The sequence below is a fragment of the Diprion similis genome, chromosome 10 (genome assembly GCF_021155765.1).
Source record: "Diprion similis isolate iyDipSimi1 chromosome 10, iyDipSimi1.1, whole genome shotgun sequence".
NCBI classification, from domain to species: domain Eukaryota; kingdom Metazoa; phylum Arthropoda; class Insecta; order Hymenoptera; family Diprionidae; genus Diprion; species Diprion similis.
The window spans coordinates 6,482,098-6,504,264 of record NC_060114.1 but is presented as its reverse complement, the minus strand read 5'-3'; the positions used below and the strand labels follow the sequence as shown (position 1 = coordinate 6,504,264).

Below are 22,167 nucleotides of genomic sequence, written 5' to 3'. Positions count from 1 at the left end.
TTAGACTCTGAAATTTTTAAGCGAAAACTTGGATACACAAAATGTGATAAAAGAAGCCAATTTTTTGGCACGAAAGCAAAAATTGTCGAGTAGGTTTCTAACGATATACAAGTAATAGCGTGAATAATCAGCCTGATAAAATATACTACAATTCAACGGATAATAATTGTAAATTTTCTTCTTTATTCTTTTTTTAACTCTGTTTCTTCTTCTTTTTCCTCTGTCTTACTTTTTTTTCTCTTACATCCTGTAATTTATTATACGTTATCGCGGTTATCAATAATTACGATCTAATATTTGGTAATTGTTCACATTTTGTCAGTTCATGCTCTTTGTTGCATATTCATTTCTCCACGTGCATTTTTTTTTCCCCCAACTTAATTTTCTCTGTCAAGACTCCTTGTTTTCGATCTTCTTTGCCCGATTTTCCTGCTACTGACGCCGTTTTTAACGTTTCTCGATGCGTTACGGAGTCGTGGATGTTAGGAATGTCGGATCTACGGCTGCCACTTTTGCTGTCAAAAACGCGTGCATGCAGAAAAGGAGATTCTGCAGCTGAGTGCATTCCAATTCCTGCGTTTGATGAAAATGAAATTCAGAAATAAGTAGGTGAGAATGTAGTTAAAGTAAAAAATTATACATTTTTGAACAAACAAACTACCCAATCAGCGTTTAATAATCACCTTAGTCTCGATCGCGATCGTTTCTGGCTCCTGAAAGTGGAGCTTCAGGCGACTTTTGCCGTCGTCACTGGAGCCTCGAAGCTGGGAGAATTTATACTTCCATATAATTTCACCTCCGTTTTCGTAGGCAAGGGTGAAACCCTGAGTCCATTCTAAAGTTAGGGTTGAACTTCTGCCGCTAAATGTCACCGGGAAAGTCTGACTCTGAAAAATAAGGGTCGAATGAAACATGAAACGTCCAGAGTTGTTTTTTTTTCTCTGTTTTCTGTTCAGTGCTGAAATTCAAAAATTTCAAATTTCTAATATTCGTCGTCAGAGATTTTCTTTTCTTTTTGTCACTGTTTTTTATCAGCAGTTATTTAATGTTAGAATACAAGTTATCTGATTTTTGTGCGACTGAAAAATCGACAATCAAGGATTCAGACTTTACTTTTTATTCGGAGTTCCTTGAACCGATTTTGAAATTGTATTTTTCATGTCGTTATGTTTTCAAAGAATTGAAAATCAACACCTAAATTTCAGTTGATATGATTCTTTATTTATTCATTTCAAGGTTTTTTTACGGACTCACAGCATATCGATATTTCCGTGACTAAACGTGTTTGTTTAAAGCAATTATTATTTTTCATGGTGTGGTATTTTGCGATATATTTCAAGTAATTGCATCATTTCATTCACCGTGATTCGCTCAACAATTCACAAAATAAGTTTATTCCACTATAGAACCTAATTCGAATTAATTCCTAAATATTTTCATTTCATTCACGCGACATACCCGTTCGTGTAAAAATATTTTACTCTTCATCACTTTGCACTTTCTGTACATTCCAAGATTCGAAACCTCTCATTTTTTCGTCATTTGATGCAATTATTGCCTTGAAATTTTTTCAAGTTTTATACAAGCTTGAAAACAAAATATATATTTATATACCACGGTCAAATGTAAACGAATCTTACCATATTCTCATAAAAAAAATATTCATCAATAAAATGTTTTCATTTTTTGAGTTTCCAGCAATCCAAAAAAAAAAAAAAAAAAAAAAAAAAGAACGAGTAGTTCTTCAATAACATCAAATTGTCAGATGTTTCATTTTATCTATTAAGTATTCCCACGAAGTGAAATTTCTGTGCTCTTTTCACACTTTAAAAAAATCTCATTTTTCATTATCCACGGTTACTGTTGATCTGAAAATGTCTCGATTCTTTCATCATTCGAAGCAACAACACCAACACCAACACCGACACCAACACCGACATCAACGACACCGACACCAAAACCGACACCAACACCAACATCAACGACACCGACGACACCAACACCGACGACACCGACACCGACGACACCAAACCGACGACACCGACGACACCAACATCAACGACACCGACGACACCAACACCGACGACACCGACATCAACGACACCGACACCGACACCGACACCGTACGTACTTTTTTAATAGAATCGAACTTGAAGGGATTTCGCAAATTTTTTTTAAAACGGCGTTCATAAAAATTTGAAATTATTTTTTGTCTTTTACTCACTTTGAGATGCGTCACGGCCGAGCAAACTGCCGTGTGCCAAGCCGCTTCGACCCTCAGGAGTTCCTGCCTTGTTTCAACGCTCAGATAACGCGGCGATTTTCCAGGACTCTGAGCCAGGAAGCAATGCTGTCTCTCGTCGACGTTTTCGGACTCTTTCATCACCCTGAACATCGTCTGATAAACTTTGAACGTCAACGCGCAGCGAGACCAGTCGCCGATATTGCACTGAATAGAAAAATTATAAAGAAAAGAAGAAAATCGCTAATTATTAGGTCATCAAAGAAATTCGGTTTATTCATATTTTTCTGTTATACTCTGTGCAAATCTCTTGCTAACAATAATTTTCTCTGCAGAGTTTTGATCGAGAGATAATCGGATTTTCAGAATTACATTTTTTCTCCAGGTGCAGAGATGCGAAATTTATTTTCAACTGTTTTAAAGTTATTTTCATTCCTGGCTGTACAACAAGATCCAGATGACATTTTGGATAATACTAATTGTAAGATATCGCTTCACGTCTCCGATTAAATTTTCAGAATTCGATGAGATCTGAAACTTCTTTGTAAGTACAGAATATATCGTTCATTGAACGCACTGCAATTCAAACAATGTTGCGATAACGATTTCAGTAAGAATTGAATGATAACTCGGCATTGCGGAAATTCAAAAGATTTTCAACACATTGTATTATTAGTATTATTAGTTTTTTAGTATTTCGCGTCAATTTAAGGGGTGAGAGAATTTTTTTTTTTTCTTTTTCACCAATATTAAGGGCCACCCTGAATTAAATAGCCAAGTTGTTAATCAATTTAAAAAAAAATATTTCATTTCTATTCAACGTCATTGAATATTGGTCCAGTTTTTTTTTTTTACTCACCGGAGGCGTTTCGAATAGCAGTAAATCCGGGCCTTTCAACGCCAGAAATCTTGGCCTATAGCTCTGCCAGGGTTGGTTACTATTACTCACAGCCTCGTTCACCCATCCCATGTACTCAATCCGTTCGCCAACGCTGAAGTTACGGTTGTATAGTTTCATCTATTGATCAATAGAGCAAGAAAATAAAGTAATTGATTGATGAAGTTTCGCGGTCAATCAGTAAAAAAACATTATTTCTTCTCTAAGCCCTGCAGAGAATTGTTGCGAAAGAATTTCTTCAAATAATTCAAAGTCAAAAATGTAGAATCGATCGGATGAATTTCAAGAATTACCAATTTTGGTGAAGTATATTTGGTTTTGTCGTTTCAGCTACTGTTTCCGGTTGCTTTTTTTTTTTAAATATTATTGATTTTGTTTCAGTTTATTTTTTCGTCTTTTTATTGTCTTCGTTTCTGTTCGATCGTCGTTCTTGTTTTCGTTGCTGTTTCCGTGCCTGATTTTATTTTTGCATTGCTTTAGGTTATCGGTGTTTCAGTTTTTATTCTTGCTGAGTAGTTTTTTGATTTATTTTTTTTTTTTTTTTTCGTATCTAGATTTTGGACATTCTTTAGTTTGAAATTATTTTCATCCACTTTCAGTGGAAGGTTTTAAAATTTTTTTGCGATAACATGTGTATAAAAATTCATCGCACTTTTTCTTTTGCAATTTACTAGATAATTACTTGGAAATTTTCAGTCTCACTTCATTCGCGAACGAAGTAATATTCAGAGTGGAAGAAAATTTCACCGGGAGCCATAATAATTTTAATAAATATAATAATCGTCCGTCACCTGTAGATGCGTCACCCCCGTCACGTTGTCGGTGATGAATTTCAGCCACTGGCTCAAAATCGCGCTGTCATCGCAATGAATTACTCCGGTTCTTGAACCGTTCAAGCCACGCACTTCGAACGCGTTTCTTCTCAGCTTGTCTGTACCAAATATGTATCTCGTCACGTACGCCATCATCAGAGGTACTAAAAATACAAAAATACGATCATTATACGTGTTTTTTCTACATATTTTCAATGGCAATTCAGAGAATTTGATGAAATTATTTTTTCAAAGATTTATTTGGTTGTTTATTTTGTGTTTTTGTTGTTTCTTTTTGTTATTGGTTGGTGTTGTTGTTGTTGTTGTTTTTTTTTTACAATGATTTCTGTACAAAATAATTTTGTTCACGTCCGTACCAGATTGTTATAATTATGATTTTTCTTGTTCGTTGTAATTGTATCAGGACGAGTGTGATTGCTTGGAAAATATTTTTTTAAGATCTTAATCGAGATTTTGAAATGGAATTCCATTTTTGAGATCACGCAAGACATGTTATTGTAGTTTCTTTTTCTCATCTTTCCGATGAGATTCCAGGTACAACAAAAACAAAAAGGAATCAGAAAAAAACCGAACATTCTTATATAGAGGAGGAAAGTTTTAGTAAAGTACCGGTTATGATATCGAGCCATTTTTTGTCCTGAATTGAAGTTGAGGAGGCGTTCGAGCTGTGCCTGCTGTGGCCGCATCTAGGACTGCCAGATCTTCTGCTTGGTGAAATCCAACCGTCTTCTACAACCTCGTTACTGGCGTTATCCAGTTTTTCCTCCTTCTCTGATGGGGAAAAAGGAATGACAGAAAAATATTCAACAAACGCGATGAAAATTTGGAATAGAAGAATCGCTGCTTTATTCATTCGAAGAATTTTGTCGGTTAATTTCCGAGCTGGTATTTTTATTCCTTTGAACCTTCGTTATTTATTTGCGACTAAAATAATAAGGATCTATTGTTTGTTTTTTAGCCAGTTCTTGCTGGAAAAATTTCGACGCAAAAGTTTCTAAATTCCAAAGCAGCATTTATGCTTTTCTTTGTAGTGTAAAAGAAATAAATAAATGAAAAAAGTCCCTAAATTTTTGATTGATTCAAGCCTGATTGGGACATATTTTTGATGTTTTGAAAGATAATTTTCAAAAACTTGGCAAGAAAGTAACGGAAATTTCTTATTTTCAAAAGTACAAAAAAAAAAATTTCTTTTCTAGAAAATTCAAGAAAACTGGTCTTTGAAATAATATAGTTGAAAAAGAATGACAAAAAAATGTGACACATCGATTCGATCCAGCATTGTAAGCTTCAAAGAGACAAAAAAAATTAGGGAAATCGTATGTAGTCAGGTATTTTGAAAGAATAAGCGGTGTAAGAAAATTGCAATCGCGCAAGAGATTTTACCGAGAATTAGTATTTTATTGCGCAACAAGGAGACAAACACGCGAGGCGAAAAGATCGTTGCTTCCTTCTTGCACACGATTCTTCATGTATCAAGAGCATGTCACGCGGTTTTCACAAAGCACGAAATTGAGGTTAGGGCCGCGCAAGGTTAGATTTGTTCGCGACAGCGCATGCGCGAAGTATTGAAAAGTAGACTTTTACGTACTCCGCGCATGCGCATTCGCAGACTCACTCAGGTGTCATAGAAACGATTACTTTGTCTACGGAAAACAAGCATGGAAAACCGTATGAACACGCTCGCGTTATCTAAAAGTATTTTTCGCTTCCTTTTGTTCTCTATGCTTACCATTCTTCTGTAGAAACGGCTTTGCCGCCCGATAATGTTTCACCGTGAGAACCACCAAGTCCCCAGCGTTTCTCAATATGTTTACAGCGTCGTCATGATGGCAGGCTGTAATGTACTCTCCATTCACTGAGGAATAAGAAAAGAAAAACATTTTACCGTTCGTGTCGGTTAATTTGAGTTATTTTCTCGGTGTTAATTTTCATTGTTCACCCTCTAAATTCGTGTTTGCGTTAGTTTTTTGTTTCAAATGGATTTTTTTTTTTGTACACTATATTGGACAAGAACGGTATAATTTTGTTTTCATCTTCAATGAAAATCCGTAAGCAATGTAAAAATCGAAAAACCGTTAGTTCAATATTGAAAATTTGAGTAACGTCGGTTTGAGCATGTCATAAAATTAGGTATTAAGTACTCATGAAAACGGGTGACTTGAACGAAAAAAAATTGAATGAAAAGTTATTAGAAAGCGTGAGTAAGATCCTGACAAACTAAATGAATCGTCGATTGATTGTAGGAATAAGGGTCAAACAGATGAAACGCGAATGAAACTGTTCCCAGGTGAGTGGGATTACAAAAAACGTCAGAAGAATTATCGATGATGCATTTCACTTCACATAAGCATTCAAATCAGTGAAATCGTAAGAAACGTGATGAAAATAATTTTTTTCAAATATACCCCTTTTCAATAAAAAAAAAAAACATCCGTGATTCTCGGGAAATGGAAAATGTGAAGTAAACTACCAAAAATGATTTTAATGTAACAACGGTTTTACGGGCTGGACGATTGTGATCACGATCACGCGGCTATCGAAGACCGCTTCCAAACCCAGCCGTGATGTTATCATGTCCATTTGGGGTTCATAACCCGTCGGCTTTGCTCACGTACAAAGGATAAGAGGAAACGAGAGGAACTTGCATCGAGGAGTTGAATGTTCAAGTATATAATTGATTGCTTGTGAAAGAAATGGAGATTACAGTGAGAAGATGCGGAAAAGGAAGAAGGGAAGAGAGGAGAGGAACTTGGATGTTGGCCAATGGAAGATGACTTGAGAGTGTCTATTGGGGGGGGGGGGGGGGGGGGTGCAAGGGACTGTAAGTAGTTGCAGTCGGGAGTAGAGAGAGCACACTGCTGACTCGAGGAAGATAAGAAGAGGATTTAGGGTGTCTAGTGACTATATATATAAGACTGTGGGAAAAGAATTTGAGGTCTGGAGGACGTAACGACGGAATGTCCAATTGAATTGTGTGATTCGATTCACGTATTTCCGCCAAATTCATATGTGTACGTTTACTGGGTATCCAGTTATTTGCGAAAACGTAATTCTCGGAAAACTCCAGGTTTTCCAGACAAGAATCATTATTTATTCACTTTGTTCTTATGACACAATAAATGAAAAATACAACAGTCATACGAACAAGAATATTCTATATTTGACCAGAGCACAACTCATTGTGAAGCGAATTTGTAAGGATTTGCTAGCACGTACAATTTTTAAGAAGTCAGGACTTGGTTCATGACCATTGCCTGAAAGTTGAAAGAAAATTTCTTTTTCTCACCAAATAGCTCAATTTTTATAAACCTAGGATGAAAATTTGTATATTCCAGATACGATATGAAATTCCCTGAGATTTCCAGGTTTTTTCCAGGGAATTTGAAATTCCCTGATTCCATAATTTCCATGAATACTGGACACCTTGGTTTACACAATTGAGCTCTCGAAAAGTTGCATACTTTTGAAAAAATCTTCGTCAACCACGTAATTCGGGTTTTTCAAATTTCATACCCTTGATGATGGCATCGCCAACGAAAAGTTGGCCGCACTGGTCGGCTGCTTGACCCTTATAAATCCTGGATATGAGAACCGGAAGTTTGTGCTCGGCGCCTCCTTTGATGCTGAGTCCCAGTCCTCCTATCTTCTGTCTGGTTATCTGAACCATTCTTTCTTTCGCGTCTAATGGCGGCTTGTTGTGATTCATAGCCTGCTGAAATTAGTTGCGACTATTTTTTCCCAAAGTACGACTATCGGGACGAAATATTTCGTGCTCTCGGCGTGAAATTATTCGGAATAAACGCAGGATAAAAATACAAGGTGGCGAGGGATTTTTTAAAAATAAATTGCCGGGAATCAAATATGATGAAAAAAAATTGAAGATATTAAATTGGAAAGAATTGTAGATATTAGATAAGTGTTTGCGACAGTTTAAAGAATTCAAAAAAAATTCTGTTGAATAGCGAAAGAATTCGTGGAGTTTTGAAGAATCGCAAAGCATTAATTTATAACGAGAATGAATTTTTCTGAACTAGGATTTTGGAATCTGGAAATTATGGATGCGTTTCTTGCTTAGCGGATGCAGAAAATTGTGGACAAAATTTTTTTTCCGATGGTTCTTCGATGTGTTAAAACTATTCACTTTACCTCAGTGTCCTCTCGCTGCAGTTTGAGAACCTCCATCGAGAGATGGAGCCGCATAGGAATCGGCTTGCTCTTTCCATCGCTCACAGTCACCATACCAGTCCGAACCTTTTACGAATACTTCAAATTAGTTGAACATTAACAATGTGAATCAATCATACTGTCTAATAAATCCAATAACGTCTAAACAATAAATAAAACCAATAACTATTGCCCAACAACAGAAAGTTAGCTGATGTAATTTCGGAATTCGATAAATAAACAAAGTCCTACTAAATATGAAGAAAATAAAAACCTTGCGGGTTCAAATAACATAAATATGTTTCCAGTTTTTTCAATACACATACCGTGTTAGATAATGAAGAACAATTCTTTGAAAATTACGATTCGGCAAAAGCTGAGAAATTCGGCTAAATGATTTTTGTAAATGAATAATTTTTGTGGATTTGCAATTACATTGAAATTTTTTGGTTGATACGAAAATTCCGTGATAGCTTTTTTTACGAACATATTGACCGAAAAATATTTAGACCTTATCATGACTTCAAAAACTTCTAACATCGATTTTCATATGGTTTTATATACCTAAAATTTATTAACACTTCTCAACTGTACAATGAATAAAAATTATTGCAGGATACAATTAGCAATCTTTTTCAATATGAGTAAAATCTTCCCTAGGATCAGTGATCTTTAGGATCGTGAGAAGCATTGAGAGCGAGATGGAGAGAAAAAGAAAATGTGTTTGAAATTTGTAACGATGCAATATGTTTAGGAGAAATCATTATTTCGCAACTTTGGGATTGTCTGAAATTTAGTAAACCATAATAGCAAATAAATAATCATATTTTGTAACGCCAGCTCCTTGAACGTCATGCTAAAATTGTATAATAATGAATTTTTCCATCATTTTTCGTTACGTTAACGTTACTAACTTCAGCTTCGTAAAAAAAAAATGCCATCTGCATTTCCTGTATCTAGGGATTTGATCGAGATTCAAATTTCGAATCAAAATTTAACCCATGAATTTTATATCTGAGATTAAAGCGCGCAGGTGGAGAAGAGAAACAAAACATAAAAAAGCTGATACGTGAAAATATCGGACTAACGAATCGCAGAATCAATAATCAAAAACTGGTAAATAATCGGGTAAAAAACATCATTAACGAGTATATTGAAAAATGTCTAAAGACCAGCCAGCCAACCGGGTAAGTTAAACCGACTGTATAGTAGCGCTCTCGAGTTATTGATTTGAAAATAATGAGGAGATGCAGTACCGCAGGGTTGCAGGTAAGACAGAAGAAGGAAAACTTTAACCAGACATGCCATGCAAGGCTTTCGAGATCGCGGAATCTCCTTAAACGACGAAAACGTACCTTGAGGTTCTGGTATATCTTCTCCTCGATCGGAGTGCTCATCTTACTCGAGTTGATTCTCATAATTCACGAATTATTCCCCCTTGACAAATTGATCATCGATAAAATAGAGAAGAGTAATAGGAACGCGAGGAATAAGCAGAAGTGCATCGGGACTCCCAGCGTGCTCTGAGGCGGTGCCCTTCATGGGCCAATAATAACCAGTGCTGGCCACATCGAAGCTGCAGTTAATCGTCTCGGCAATAGCGTCAAAGTAGCGAGTGCAGGGCGCCTCGACGCGCCGCCCGGTATTATTTTTCATGTCTCACGGAGGTTTTCCCGTCCGAAAATGCGCGGCGAACAAACGCGAAAGATATCACCGAGGCTTCAGACCTCGGTTCACCCGGACCGATTCGCGGATTTCGCCAAAAAACACCGTCGAGAGTTCGTCTTCTCTATCGACATTTCGTGCTCGCTACTGTCAAGAGGACGTCGCCATGCTCAGCGCCTCGCTCTCGTAGGACGATAGTACACGACCTGGTACGAGGGGTGAGGTGTAACGTGGCTCGCGTCACGGCAGTCGCGAGAAACTCAAAGCCGGCCCGTCGAGTGGCGCCATCTCGCGCCGCTGCTTCGTCTGCCCTTTACCACGTGTCGGGCGCTCGGACCTTCCGAACTCGAACCCTCGGGTGACCGAGTGCTGAGTGAAGGCAGCGATCGGCTGCGAGCACGGACGCAGCCGATGCGTTACGAGCTGGCGCCATCTTGGAACTTCGGAACGCCGAGTCGGTAACGGAATAAAGCCGAAGGTGTAATCGAGTCGGAAATCAGGAATCAGGATGCGGTGTAAAGGTTCGCGGGAATGTTTCCGCTGAGGTGGTCGATTCTCGATGCTGATAGCCGTGTGAGATATATTATTATAGACTCTTGTCACGCGGCTGATTTATTAGGAATGTTCACGAGTATTGGTTAAATTTTTTTTTTTTTTTCTTGTTTTTAATACTTCGACTAGATCTGGGATTTTTTTGTGAAATAATCGTGCGATTGTCAGTTGAGACTGAAATAGTTTCAAAATGTTATAATTATTGTTCCTCTATATGTACGGCTAATAAAAGTAATGCTATTAAGCTGATTGTATGTAAAATGAAATATATTAAAAAATTATGATGAAATGTTGAAGTTTTCAGGGTTTGTTCCCATCATTATAAGCTGTTATAGGCTGGATTTCGGTTGGCTTTGATTTATTTACAAAAAACCAAAATTTGCCACTATACTTTAATGCCCGTACAAAGACAAAATTTCTAAACACGAGTTGCCTGAGATGAACACGGAGTTTTTCTCTTTTTTTTGAACTTTTCAAATAAAAGTTGGCACTTACTTGTCGTTGATCTTGATGATTCAGGTTGATACCGTTGAAGGTAATTGATATTGTTAATTTAGAATACAGTTTAAACACTACAATTTAGTTTATTCAGATTCAGTTGAGTCGAAATTATAATGATTGAATATTATTAAAATGATAATATTCAAATAAAAAGAGAATTACAGAATTTCTTTGACTCCCGTAATTTATGTAAAAGTCATAGAAAACGAAAGAAATGGTTATAAAAACTAAATGTATTTTACATTTCAAACTTTCAGAGTTTAGCAACACGTGTTGCAGTTGATGTAGATGCATAAAACACCCCCAAGTAAGGATCACTCTACTGTTCATTGATTTTTGGGGACGTTCTCACTATGAAAATTTATTATTGTGGCCAAAATTCTCAGCTTTCCGTTTTTTTTTCTTGCTAGAGATGATTTTTTTCGCCCAAACTCAACTTGATGGACTTTTGTAACACCTTTGAAACCCTTGTTTTATCATTTCTTCATTTTAAGTGCTTCGTCATCCATGACCAGTATGAAAAAAAGGGATTTCTTCGACGCACGTTGAAAAAATTACCGATCATTGACATTTCAAAGATAGACCTGATGCGACAGTGAATGTGCGACAATGAAAATATATGCTGTCATGAATAATTCAATAGCACCTATTAAAAAATGGCCGAAAAGAATTAAAATTGTTTACTTCGTCAATAACTACAATATGAGGATCGCAATAGAGCTGAATACTTTGAATCTATTTCTGGATGGCGTTTTCATGTTCTTCGATAACTTCCACAGTCGCCAATCCGGTGACATCGCAAAGTTCTTTGGAGGTGAAGGTCACAACTATGTTGTGTTTTCCGTCCATGTACGGGACCGCTTGATGAATTACATGAACCATTTTGCTTGGAGCAACATCCTTGAGGCTCATTTCCTTGGTGCTACGGAAGCCTGAACTACTGAGATTGATTTTACAATCGGTCAGCATCTTCTTTAAGGGGTTTGTGAACGTCAGTGAAAGCATTGCCGGTTGCTCCATAACCAATTTTCTTGCAACCTACAAAATTATGGTTTTACATAGCGTGTAAGCTGACTCGTATAACACGTAAAATATTCGGTTTAACGATCGAAACTACGTTACCTCTATATTTATAGTTGGTTTCACGACCCGGAAATCATCCTCATCGACCCAAGTTTGATTTGTCTCGTTTACCGCAATCACAGCAGACAACTTCAAGTGGCAATACTCGACTAATTTGTCCAGATACTGATCAGCTGTGATTGGCAGGCGCAGCACGTCTCCTGCAGCATTAGAATATCATCGTTATCAAACTATTTGTGCAACAATTTTTTGTTCCATCATTTTCCAGTCCAAGAGGTCATCTTCTAAGTATTGATGATCAACTTACGTTTTTTCGGATGAAGAGTAAGATTTGTAAGCACAGATTTCACCGTGTGGCCTGGATTACCGTTGTAAAATACACTCCGGACTGATAAAATTGCCCGGATAGTTCGTTGTTCCTTAGAGTTATTCTTGACGTTCACCTGAACAGCGAAAGGTTCTCCGATATTCACTGTGTCGAGATCGACCAGAGTGAATTCACAATCTTCTTTAGTGAGCTCAGGAATCGCGTAGGACCTCCTTGCACTATCCAAACAACGAGCAGCCCTGTACAAAGTTAACCGCTCCGCCTGTGTTCCTGAAATTATCGTGAGCATTATACACTTCCACGGTATGCTGCTATGCATGATTAGTAGCAGAACTTAGTCTTCAACAGAATGAAATGTTGTGAGTCCGGCTACCTTCCTCGGCTTTGTAAGAGCACGTGATGTCTAGCCGGTCTCTTTCACCTTTGGAGTCGAACTTCAAGGGTGCTTTGGTCAAAATCATAATTCCAACGCTATAAGGAAAATGCAGAATCAGCACAATCAGCATCATCATGATTTGTACCATCGATAAAAAACACTCACGCATCCTTGGAGGTGCTGAAGCTTCTCCAACCTGATTCACTTCGTTTGTCTTCAATCCAATTCACGACGTCAGCGTTCACGGAGGATATCATAAATGGAACGTCGTAGTTGAAGCCCGCAGCACCCTGTTTGATCGCCTCAACAGAAGCCGGACCGCATTGAAACGTGCCATCAGACGTCTCCTGAGGTGTAGCGTCAATGACTTGCCAGCCACCGTAGCCCTTGGGTAGATCCGGTCTCGCCATCCAAACGTCGTTCCAAACATGAAAGTTCCAGATCGAATCCTCGAAGCTTTTTCCCGTGATTGGATCGAAAAACAGACGTTCATGGCGGCTGTTGAAGTAACGGTCAATGGATAACGTGTTGTCGCAATCGTGCGCTGAGCGCAAATTCGTAACTGATCTCGCCGGCAGTCCCAAAGCTCTACAGACGGTTGTCACTACTCCTGAGAATACCCAGCATTGGCCGAAACGAACCGTGTTTTTGGTTTCTAAAAACTTCTTCAATATTGGGACACTTCCTGTCCACGCTGACGGAGAAACTCCACCATCGTAATTATCAGTCCAATTACCGGCTAGAACTCCGTTATCATCGTTCGCGTTGACCTGTAATCGTGAATACCGATCACTCGTGAAAACTTTTCATCGACATGATTCTCCCTAGTATAGCACGTGGGTGGATACGTTAGAAACGCCACTTTAGAACACTCACTCAACATCCATTTTTTCATGATTTTTCATGAACTGTACACGATGTTTTCGAAATTTAAATGCTACATCTTTGATAATCAGTTCAATATATAGTCAAAAGTTAAAGATACATTGAACCGTAATTCAAAGAGGAATTTTTTACGGGTATAAAAAACCGCCTTTTTCAACCTGATAAACTGCTCACTTACGATTCTGGATATTGCTCTGGACATCTTTATTGGATCTCCTCGAGCCACGTCCTTGATTCCGGATTTTTTGAGCATCAATTGACACGCTGGGAGAACGCAAGCGTGGAACTGACCAAAAACCCATCCTCTGCCTTTGGGTTCTTTTTTGGTTCCCACCCAAATCTTTCCCGTATCATTCATAACGTACTCTTCGAGTAGTTTCTGGTCTTCCATGTAAACTAGGTCGTCTGAAAAAAAAGATTAATATGCCTCGTCAAACAATTATGCCGAGTTAATTATTACAGGCGATAAAAAAGTATCTGATCAGTTTCACACTCACGTTTCATCCATGGATTGAATAGCAGATAGATGTCGCTGTCAACTTCAAAAGTGTTGGTGGTGTTTTCATGACCCGATACAGTCGTATCTATGAAGAGTTTCCAAACTCCGACCGGACAGTTCGCCGGACTCTGAACCTCGATTGACACAATCTCTGTCCTTAAATCAGTTGCTCTGACTTGCCAAGTCTCCGAGTGAGCCGGAAGAGATGTTTTCTTAGCAATGGTGCCAACCCCTTTCGTACCTTTCATCACATCAGGATAAGACCCAAAGCTGAAGAAAATACGCACGATGTCCATATTTTCAAGAAATGGACGGTCGAAGTGTAATCTTAGTTTGAAAGGTTGGCCACGTCGTAGAACTGGAGTTGATTTTGCCTTGGCGACAAGTTCAAAGCGATCGGTGCGATGAACTTTCGCATTTTCCTTTTCCAACAGGTCAACGTTCTTCACAGTCAAGGGAGCATGGGGAACAACCATTTTGATGAGTTCAAATTCTACCTCCTTGGCGTCGAATTAGGTTATTATTCCGTCGCAGTTGTTATCCAAATTTAGATTTTCACCTGTAACCGGTTGTGATTAGTATTTTTGACATGATTTTTCAAAGTTCATTGATAACGATGATCAGTTGATAAAATATTCCTGAAAACTCTGTCGTCAAACGAACAGTTTAAGAATTCAGGCTATCTTTTACCCTGATATTAATATTTAAACTTTATAGGCAATTATTTGAACCATCTAATTTATTTTTGGAATCCCATTACGCTCAAATTTTATCCGCATTCTGCTATTTCACATGAAAACGTTTCTTCACGTGGCAAAGTGCAGTACCTTCTGCGATCGAGATATGATTAAAATACAATTTAGCGTATTTCGTGAAACACAATAGCGTCGGTCCCAAAGTCCTCAACGTTTGAGGCAATCTTACACAACGATTTAACTGCATTAGGTGTTAAGTCATCTGGAAACGACTACTTAGCATATGTCACGTTCTTTTTTTTTATCTCGTTTCAAACCAGTCGATTTGAACTCAATGGACTTCCTTTTTCTTATAATCAAAAATCAAACAAGTTTACAGTTTTTCTCTCTCGTTGACCTAGACGCTTTGCTAAGAAGTTGAAGTTACGCCCAAGGGAAACGAGAAATATCGTTTTGTGCTCCACGTTCACAGTCTTCATGACCATGTTCTTGAGTTTTCGATTTTTCCTCGAAGTGTGCATTATCAATCGGAGCAATTCTTACAAACTAACATAACGAAGATTACTTAGTAATTATGTATAAGAAGATATTCTTAGCCGGCCAAGTCAATTAATTTGGCTAATTAGCTGAAAATTAGCTGCCTAAAGTAATTAGCTGATCGGTTAACCGGCTAAGTCGATCAAAAATAGCTGATCAATTAATTTTAACCAGTCAAACCTAAACATGCAAAGAATCAACAAGCAATGAATTTTTTACCTTTTGGAGTCGAACTTCTAACCAAAGTACCAGATAAATAGACGTTTGGCACTGACAATTAGAGAAGTTTTTCAGCGAATCAAATTTTAACTTGCACACTCTTTCTACACATTACCAGTGAGGTAACGCTTTCGAGTAATTTTTATAATGCCTAAACTGTTGACTTTTTTGTAAAAAATCGGTGTTTTTTACTTCTAAAGCGCTACTAAGAATACAAAAATGAAAACGAACAGAAATAAAATAAAAACTCGACACCGTTACCTTCAAAAACCTATAAACTACTAATATTTCTTTTATTTCTGATGATCCAGTAATGAATTCTTGTGTCCACCACAAAGCACCTTTTTCTGAGGCCTTCACTAAGAGTTGCTGTCACCAGCTCATTTCTTCATATTTTAAAATAAAAATTTCAGAGAATACTCTTAGAATGTCACTTTATTACATGCTTTATTAATAAATAAATTTATATCAACCATATGTTTGAAAAAAATTCCTAAAAACATGCTGTTTTTTGACCGAATTAACCTTACCCTTTCCTTAAGTGTACGTATCAGTGTAACGCATAAACAAAGTTAACAAAAGTTAATAATTTAATTCACGTTTCATTCTTTTCTATTTTCAATCGGTTATCCCAGCGATTTTCGATTCTTGATTTTCGAATTTTGGGCTTACCTCGAAATAAGCCGAAGACAAAAAGCGTCGAAGGAACAACCGGTGGAACAATATCCGCAGCTCGAATGTCGATTCTAGACTCGCAACAATTGTCTCTTCACGGCGGAAGAATACGACGGAAATGAGGGATCGCTGCTCTGTCGAAGTATTTGTAGAGATCTTCTTGTGCGCCCGGAGCCTCGTTTTGCTGCGATTGGACTATGAGTTTTCCCCCAAGCGCCGGATTCAATTTCACAAATGTTAGTGCATGCCGCAATTACCCATATGAATAGGAGTGTGTGACTTTGACTTGACGTTGATTGCTTTTTAACTATCGTTGTGACTGAAGAAGGGAAAATTGAAACCCAAAAAACTGTTCAATAAAATAGATAACCGATATTTTCCTTTCGAAAAACTTTTTAATAGGACTTTAATAGTAATGATTTGGATTGCTTAGCAATAGAACTACCGAGGTTGAGACGAAGCTAGTTCTACCAAAACCACTCATTTTATCTGGTCTCTAAAAGATACGTAATATTAAGGTATTTTTATGTTTATCAACTTGTTACTTTCTTACAAATGATCTGTAAATCAGATGTGACGAATCAGTAAAAATAATAAGCATGATGAAGAATATATTTCAATCGTTTCGTACCGTGTCCAATCACACCCCAGATCCACCGATCAGGATTTTTACGTTACGTTACAACTATGCTTCTGTTTATTCTTCGTTTTTTGGAGATCGTAAAAAAAAGAACCATCAAATAACACCAAGTATGAGGCATTTTCAATTTTTCTTCTCTTCTCCATCAATTTTCATTACAATCCATGAAAACAATGATTCGATGATATTTCTGCGGTAGTCATGCAAAAAATCTCAACGATTTTTGACGAATGGTTTAATACACTTTACAGCCACTAAGCACTCATCTTCTGTGGTAGCCGTGCAGCATATTGTGGTTTCACTTGGCGCCAATCTACTGCATTACTAACCAATTAAGTTGTAGCACCTAGAAACCATTGATTGTCTGTTTCCTTATAATTTCCTACAGGAAACAAACTCCCAAGTATTTACAAATTTTTCAAGGTCACACTTATTTCACTATCAATTGGCACTGTTTATAAATTCTCGAACTTGGGCCATCCTTATCCTCGACTATAAAGTTTGTTCAGTTCTCTAATAAAACGTCCTTGTTATACTTTAGGTGGTGAATTTTTGGCTGTTTTTGGAACTGTTTTTAACGCTACAATGCGTTAATTGAAGATTTCATTACTGCGGATCAGAAAGCATAACTTTTACCCTGGAAAGTTATTACTCATTAACAAACAGTGATGACTTTTACCAAAAATTTTTTTCAAAGTTCAATTTAAATGCAAAAATTTTTTCATCCCATCACTTCTTACGTTTTCAATAAATTTTTCAAAGAAAAATCAAACGCAGATGTCTGTAGAATCCAAGAAAGTTGTATTTGCGTTACTCATTGCGGACTGCATGCCCATATCAAGCGTGTTAAATTTCTAGGAAGCTGTGGTAATGGTACGGCAAACGAACCGTGTCAAATGATAACGAAATGTTTGAATTATCTTGATCGTCTAACGCAGCGTGAAGAGAAAAAATGGAAAACAAAACCTGGACAGCAATTACTGCGTTTGACAATGACGTTGTCACCTTGTGATATAAGTTGATACAACTTGAGAACGTGTGTATTGGCACCTCAAACTTAAAATTCCCCGAAGTTACCAGAGATTTTTGAACAGTGACCTGAAATTTCTTTCTTATTAGATACAATATTATGTTTCTAAATTACCAGTTACGGAGTGCAATTATATTCATTCAGGTATCATGGTTCAACGTTCGACAAAGATTTGGTTGCAGTTGGATGTTTTTTGCTCCGCGCTTATAAAAAGTACGAAATTTCTACCTTCTAGGTTAGCATTAAAATGCATTAACGTGTCACTCTTGAGATTGCAATAAAAAACGAGATGAAATTATTACTTTTGTATCTTTCAATTTGATATTGTACGAGTAATAAGAGCTGTATGATTTTGCAATCAAATATTTATTTTTACTTATTGTTAAATCAATAATTACTTGAGTAAATAAAATTATAGTTTTTGGAGACAGGTTGAAACCTCAGATTTCACTTTTGACGGAATGGCCAAAACTAACGCCTCCCATTTGACATATCGGACACTTGTGGCTCCCAATTCTAGAAATGTGGGGTAATGGGAGTGAATGACATTTCTCAATTTTCTTTTTTCTTTTAATCCAAAAATTATTTAACTTAACGATTTTCCAGTTACCTTATAGTAGCCAGATAAGTAAAACTACCGTTCGTAATTAATAAAAGAATAAATTCTATAAATTATGAGTTTCATTAACAATTTTCCTTATAGTAGGCTCCCGTTCTTCCAGGCTCCCTTACTGTATCAGGTGTTTGCGTTCATCGATCACTTTGACAGTCGCTAATCCAGTGATATCGCAGAGTTGTTTAGAAGTAAAGGTGACAACCAAGTTGTGTGTTCCAAACTTGTACGGGACGACTTGATACGTTTCTTCAACCATTTCGCCTGGAGTAACGTCGTTGAGTTTCATCTCCTTGGCCGTGACGAATCCTGAACCACCGACATTGATTTTACAGTCGTTCAATACCCTGTTCAATGGGTTTTTAAACTTCAGTGATATAACCGCCAATTTTCCGACAACCGATTCACCAACGACCTACAAAATGATGGTTTTAAATATGTATGAACGTCTGAGCAATGGCACATAACTGATAATTAACATTTTGTACGTTTACACTGACAGATCGACTGAGTGATTAAGACTGCATTACCTCTGTGGTGATGGTTGGCTTAATGACCCGGAAATCATCCTCACCAACCCAAGTCTGGTTAGTCTCCACAACAGTGATGACAGCAAATAACTTCAGATGGCAATACTCGACTAACTTGTCCAGATATTGGTCGGCGGTGATTGGCAAGCGAAGTACTTCTCCTGCAACATAATGATAGCAATGGTATGAGAACTATATCACTTTTCGGTACATCGGGTCATCTTTCAAGTATGGTGATATAACTTACGTTCATTGGGCTGAAGAGTGAAATGCGCAACCGCCGATCTTATCATATGTCCTGGATTACCGTTATAGTAGACACTTCTGGCTGATAAATTTGCTTGGAAATGTCGTTGCTCTTTAGAATTATTCTTGATATTGACCTGAACGGAGAAAGGATCTCCGATATTCACTGTGTCGAGATCGACCAGAGTGAATTCACAATCTTCTTCAGTGGCCTCAGGAATAGTATAGGACATCCTTGCGCCATCCAAACTACGAGCAGCTCTGTACAGAGCCAACCGCTCTTCCGTTGTGCCTAAAAGGATCACAATGATAATATACTTCCCCCATATAGTACCTTGGATACTATTGATCTCGTGATTTGAAATTCTGTGAAGTCATATGCTCCAAGCCTCCGTACCTTCCATCGGTTTGTAGGACGACGTGATGTCCTCTCGGTCTCCGTCATCGTATGGTTTGAAGACGAAGGGTGCTTTGGTCACAATCATCCGTCCAACACTGTAAATAAATGACAGAATCAGTAAAATTAAGATGTTAACTAAAATGGGGAACCTTGATTTTAACCAAAGAACTTTGTCGACAAAAAACACACACCTATCCTTGGAGGAGTTGATTTTCCTCCATCCAGATTCACTTTGTTTGTCTTCTATCCAATGCATAATGTCAGCGTTGACGGTGGATACCATGAAGGGAATGTCATAATTGAAGCCCACAGCGCCTTGCCTGATCGCCTCGACGGAGGCTGGACCACATTGGTACATGCCATCAGATATCTCCTGAGGTGTGGCATCAACGGCTTGCCACCCACCGTAACCCTTGGGCAGATCAGGCCTCGCCATCCAAACGTCGTTCCAGACGTGATAGTTCCAGACCACGTCTCGGAATGTTTTTCCCGTGGTCGGATCGCGATGCAAAGGTTCATGGTGACTGTTAAAGTAGCAGTCAATGGACAAAGTTTTGTCGGAGTCGTGTGCAGAGACAAAATTTGTAACCGGTCTCGCAGGCAGTCCCAATGCCCTGCAGACGGTGTTCATCACTCCTGCAAACACCCAGCATTGGCCCCAATAAACTGAATTTTTGGTTTCCAGAAAAATCTTTAAGATTGGGACACTGCCTGTCCAGCTGGATGGAGAAACTCCGTCGTCGTATTCTCCGTCCCAACGACCAGCTAAAACTCCGCTGTCGTCATCTGCGTTCACCTGTTATTATGAATATCGATCAGTCGTATATCTAATTAGTTCACATGACATTTTTCTTAAGTACGACACTATCGAAGTTCCTGGGCAACTTCACATCAAATCCATCACTTAAAACCCACGATCTCAAGAATTTTTATGAAACTCGCTAGATACACTCATTGTTCTAAAAATTTGTGTCTACATTTGTTGTATCGATGTTACCTGCCCAGTTGCAAGGATAAAATGAAAGCAATGGACTACGATAGCGCTGGATCATACAATAATTGTTGCACAGCATTCAATGAACTCGGATCTTACTATTCTCGATATTGCTCTGGACATCTTTATTGGATCTCCTCGAGCCACGTCCTTGATTCCAGATCTTTCGAGCATCAATTCACACGCTGGAAGAACACAAGCGTCGAACTGACCAAACACCCATCCTCTGCCGCTGTGGTGTTTTTCGGTTCCTACCCAAATCTTTCCTATGTCGCTCATCACGTACTCTTCGAGTAGTTTCTGGTCTTCCATGTAAACAAGATCCTCTGCAAAAAAGAGATAATTGTGGCTAGTAAAACGATTCTATTGAAATAATTATTGCATCCAACAGAAGAGTATCTTATCAGTTTCACTCTAACCTTTCACCCATGGATTGAACAGGAAATAAATGTCGCGGTCTGAATCGTACGTGTTGGTGGTCTTCTCATCTCCCGATACAGCCGTATGAATTTTGACTTTCCAAACTCCGACTGGAATATTCGCTGGACTTTCAATCTCGATGGTGATGTTCTCCGACTTCAAATCAATTGGGTGCATCTTCCAGACCTTCGAGTCATCCGGAACAGAAGTTTTTCTGGTAACGGTGCTGATTCCTTTCGTACCTCTCATCACATTGGGATCAGCTCCGAAACTGAACGAAATGCGAACAATGTCCGTGCCTTCAACGAAAGGGCGGTCAAAGCGTAATATCAGTTTGAATCTTTGACCACGTCGCAGAACCAGCGTTGGTTTGTCCATGGTGATGAGCTTATAACGATCGGTACGATGGTGCTCCGCATTTTCTTTCTCGCACAGGTCAACCGCTCTCACAGTCAATGGCACATGGGCAACGACCATCTTGATCACTAAAAATTTCGCCTTTTTGGCGTCAATATTCAGTTATCATTCCGCTGAAACTGCCTTGCAAATGTAATGTACATCTAAAAACTGACGTTGATACAAGTACATTCAAAAGTTCAGTTCGAAATCTGATGTGCGTGCTTATTGACGTTACAAAAATGTGCAAAAATTATATTGCCACAATATGAGATCTGAAAATTTGGTTTCTGATTCCACGTAATGAGAACGAATGAACAGTTCGATTCATTACAATTGACTAAAGAGATAGAACTCTGATCTGAATTGTACTGATAACAGAATCCTAATCATTTATCAAAATACATAATATTGTCGCGGAATTTTTTTCAGAAATTGTTAAATGAAGGCCCGAAATTCCTGGATGCAAGCCACACGGAGTAAAGTTTATAAAAACATACACTTCTAATTTCCTTATCGAAAAATTGAACCCTATTTCCGAAATTTTTTTCCAAAGTTCAGTTCATCTCATAAGCATGAATTCATTTTCGAAGCTGAAATATTGTTGCATTGTGAATAACTACTGCATACCTCTATTAAAAAAATTTTTATTCAAATTTAATGTGAATGTTTCAGTGCCTGTGAAAGTTCGAATTTGCCTGAGGTATCGCATATTAATAAACTAAATTGCTTCAAACTAAATTTTA

At 38.0% G+C, this 22,167-nt stretch overlaps 3 protein-coding genes across 5 annotated transcripts; all 3 read right to left on the bottom strand.

Moving 5' to 3' along the window:
* Positions 1–374: 374 nt before the first annotated feature.
* LOC124411082 (gamma-1-syntrophin) lies at positions 375–9,984 on the bottom strand. Of its 3 annotated transcripts, none has more exons than XM_046889953.1 (10): positions 9,493–9,984; positions 8,120–8,224; positions 7,487–7,685; positions 5,703–5,828; positions 4,583–4,747; positions 3,932–4,116; positions 3,102–3,260; positions 2,225–2,449; positions 684–887; positions 375–573 (listed from the first exon to the last, which is right to left on the bottom strand). In XM_046889953.1, exons 1-10 carry the CDS (start codon positions 9,553–9,555, stop codon positions 466–468), a joined length of 1,539 nt encoding a protein of 512 aa, XP_046745909.1. In that variant the 5' UTR covers positions 9,556–9,984; the 3' UTR covers positions 375–465. The 3 variants fall into 3 exon arrangements, with proteins under 3 accessions (XP_046745909.1, XP_046745910.1, XP_046745911.1); XM_046889954.1 differs by having other exon boundaries at positions 4,583–4,744; XM_046889955.1 differs by having other exon boundaries at positions 7,487–7,682.
* Positions 9,985–11,590: 1,606 nt separating this feature from the next.
* LOC124411403 (hemocyte protein-glutamine gamma-glutamyltransferase-like) lies at positions 11,591–14,502 on the bottom strand. Its single transcript, XM_046890495.1, has 7 exons — positions 14,025–14,502; positions 13,706–13,932; positions 12,808–13,412; positions 12,640–12,737; positions 12,246–12,536; positions 11,978–12,138; positions 11,591–11,893 (listed from the first exon to the last, which is right to left on the bottom strand). Exons 1-7 carry the CDS (start codon positions 14,500–14,502, stop codon positions 11,591–11,593), a joined length of 2,163 nt encoding a protein of 720 aa, XP_046746451.1.
* A 4,048-nt stretch (positions 14,503–18,550) lies between these two features.
* LOC124411479 (hemocyte protein-glutamine gamma-glutamyltransferase-like) lies at positions 18,551–21,502 on the bottom strand. The gene is made up of 7 exons (XM_046890592.1): positions 21,025–21,502; positions 20,705–20,931; positions 19,803–20,407; positions 19,609–19,706; positions 19,213–19,503; positions 18,966–19,126; positions 18,551–18,850 (listed from the first exon to the last, which is right to left on the bottom strand). Exons 1-7 carry the CDS (start codon positions 21,500–21,502, stop codon positions 18,551–18,553), a joined length of 2,160 nt encoding a protein of 719 aa, XP_046746548.1.
* Positions 21,503–22,167: the final 665 nt, after the last annotated feature.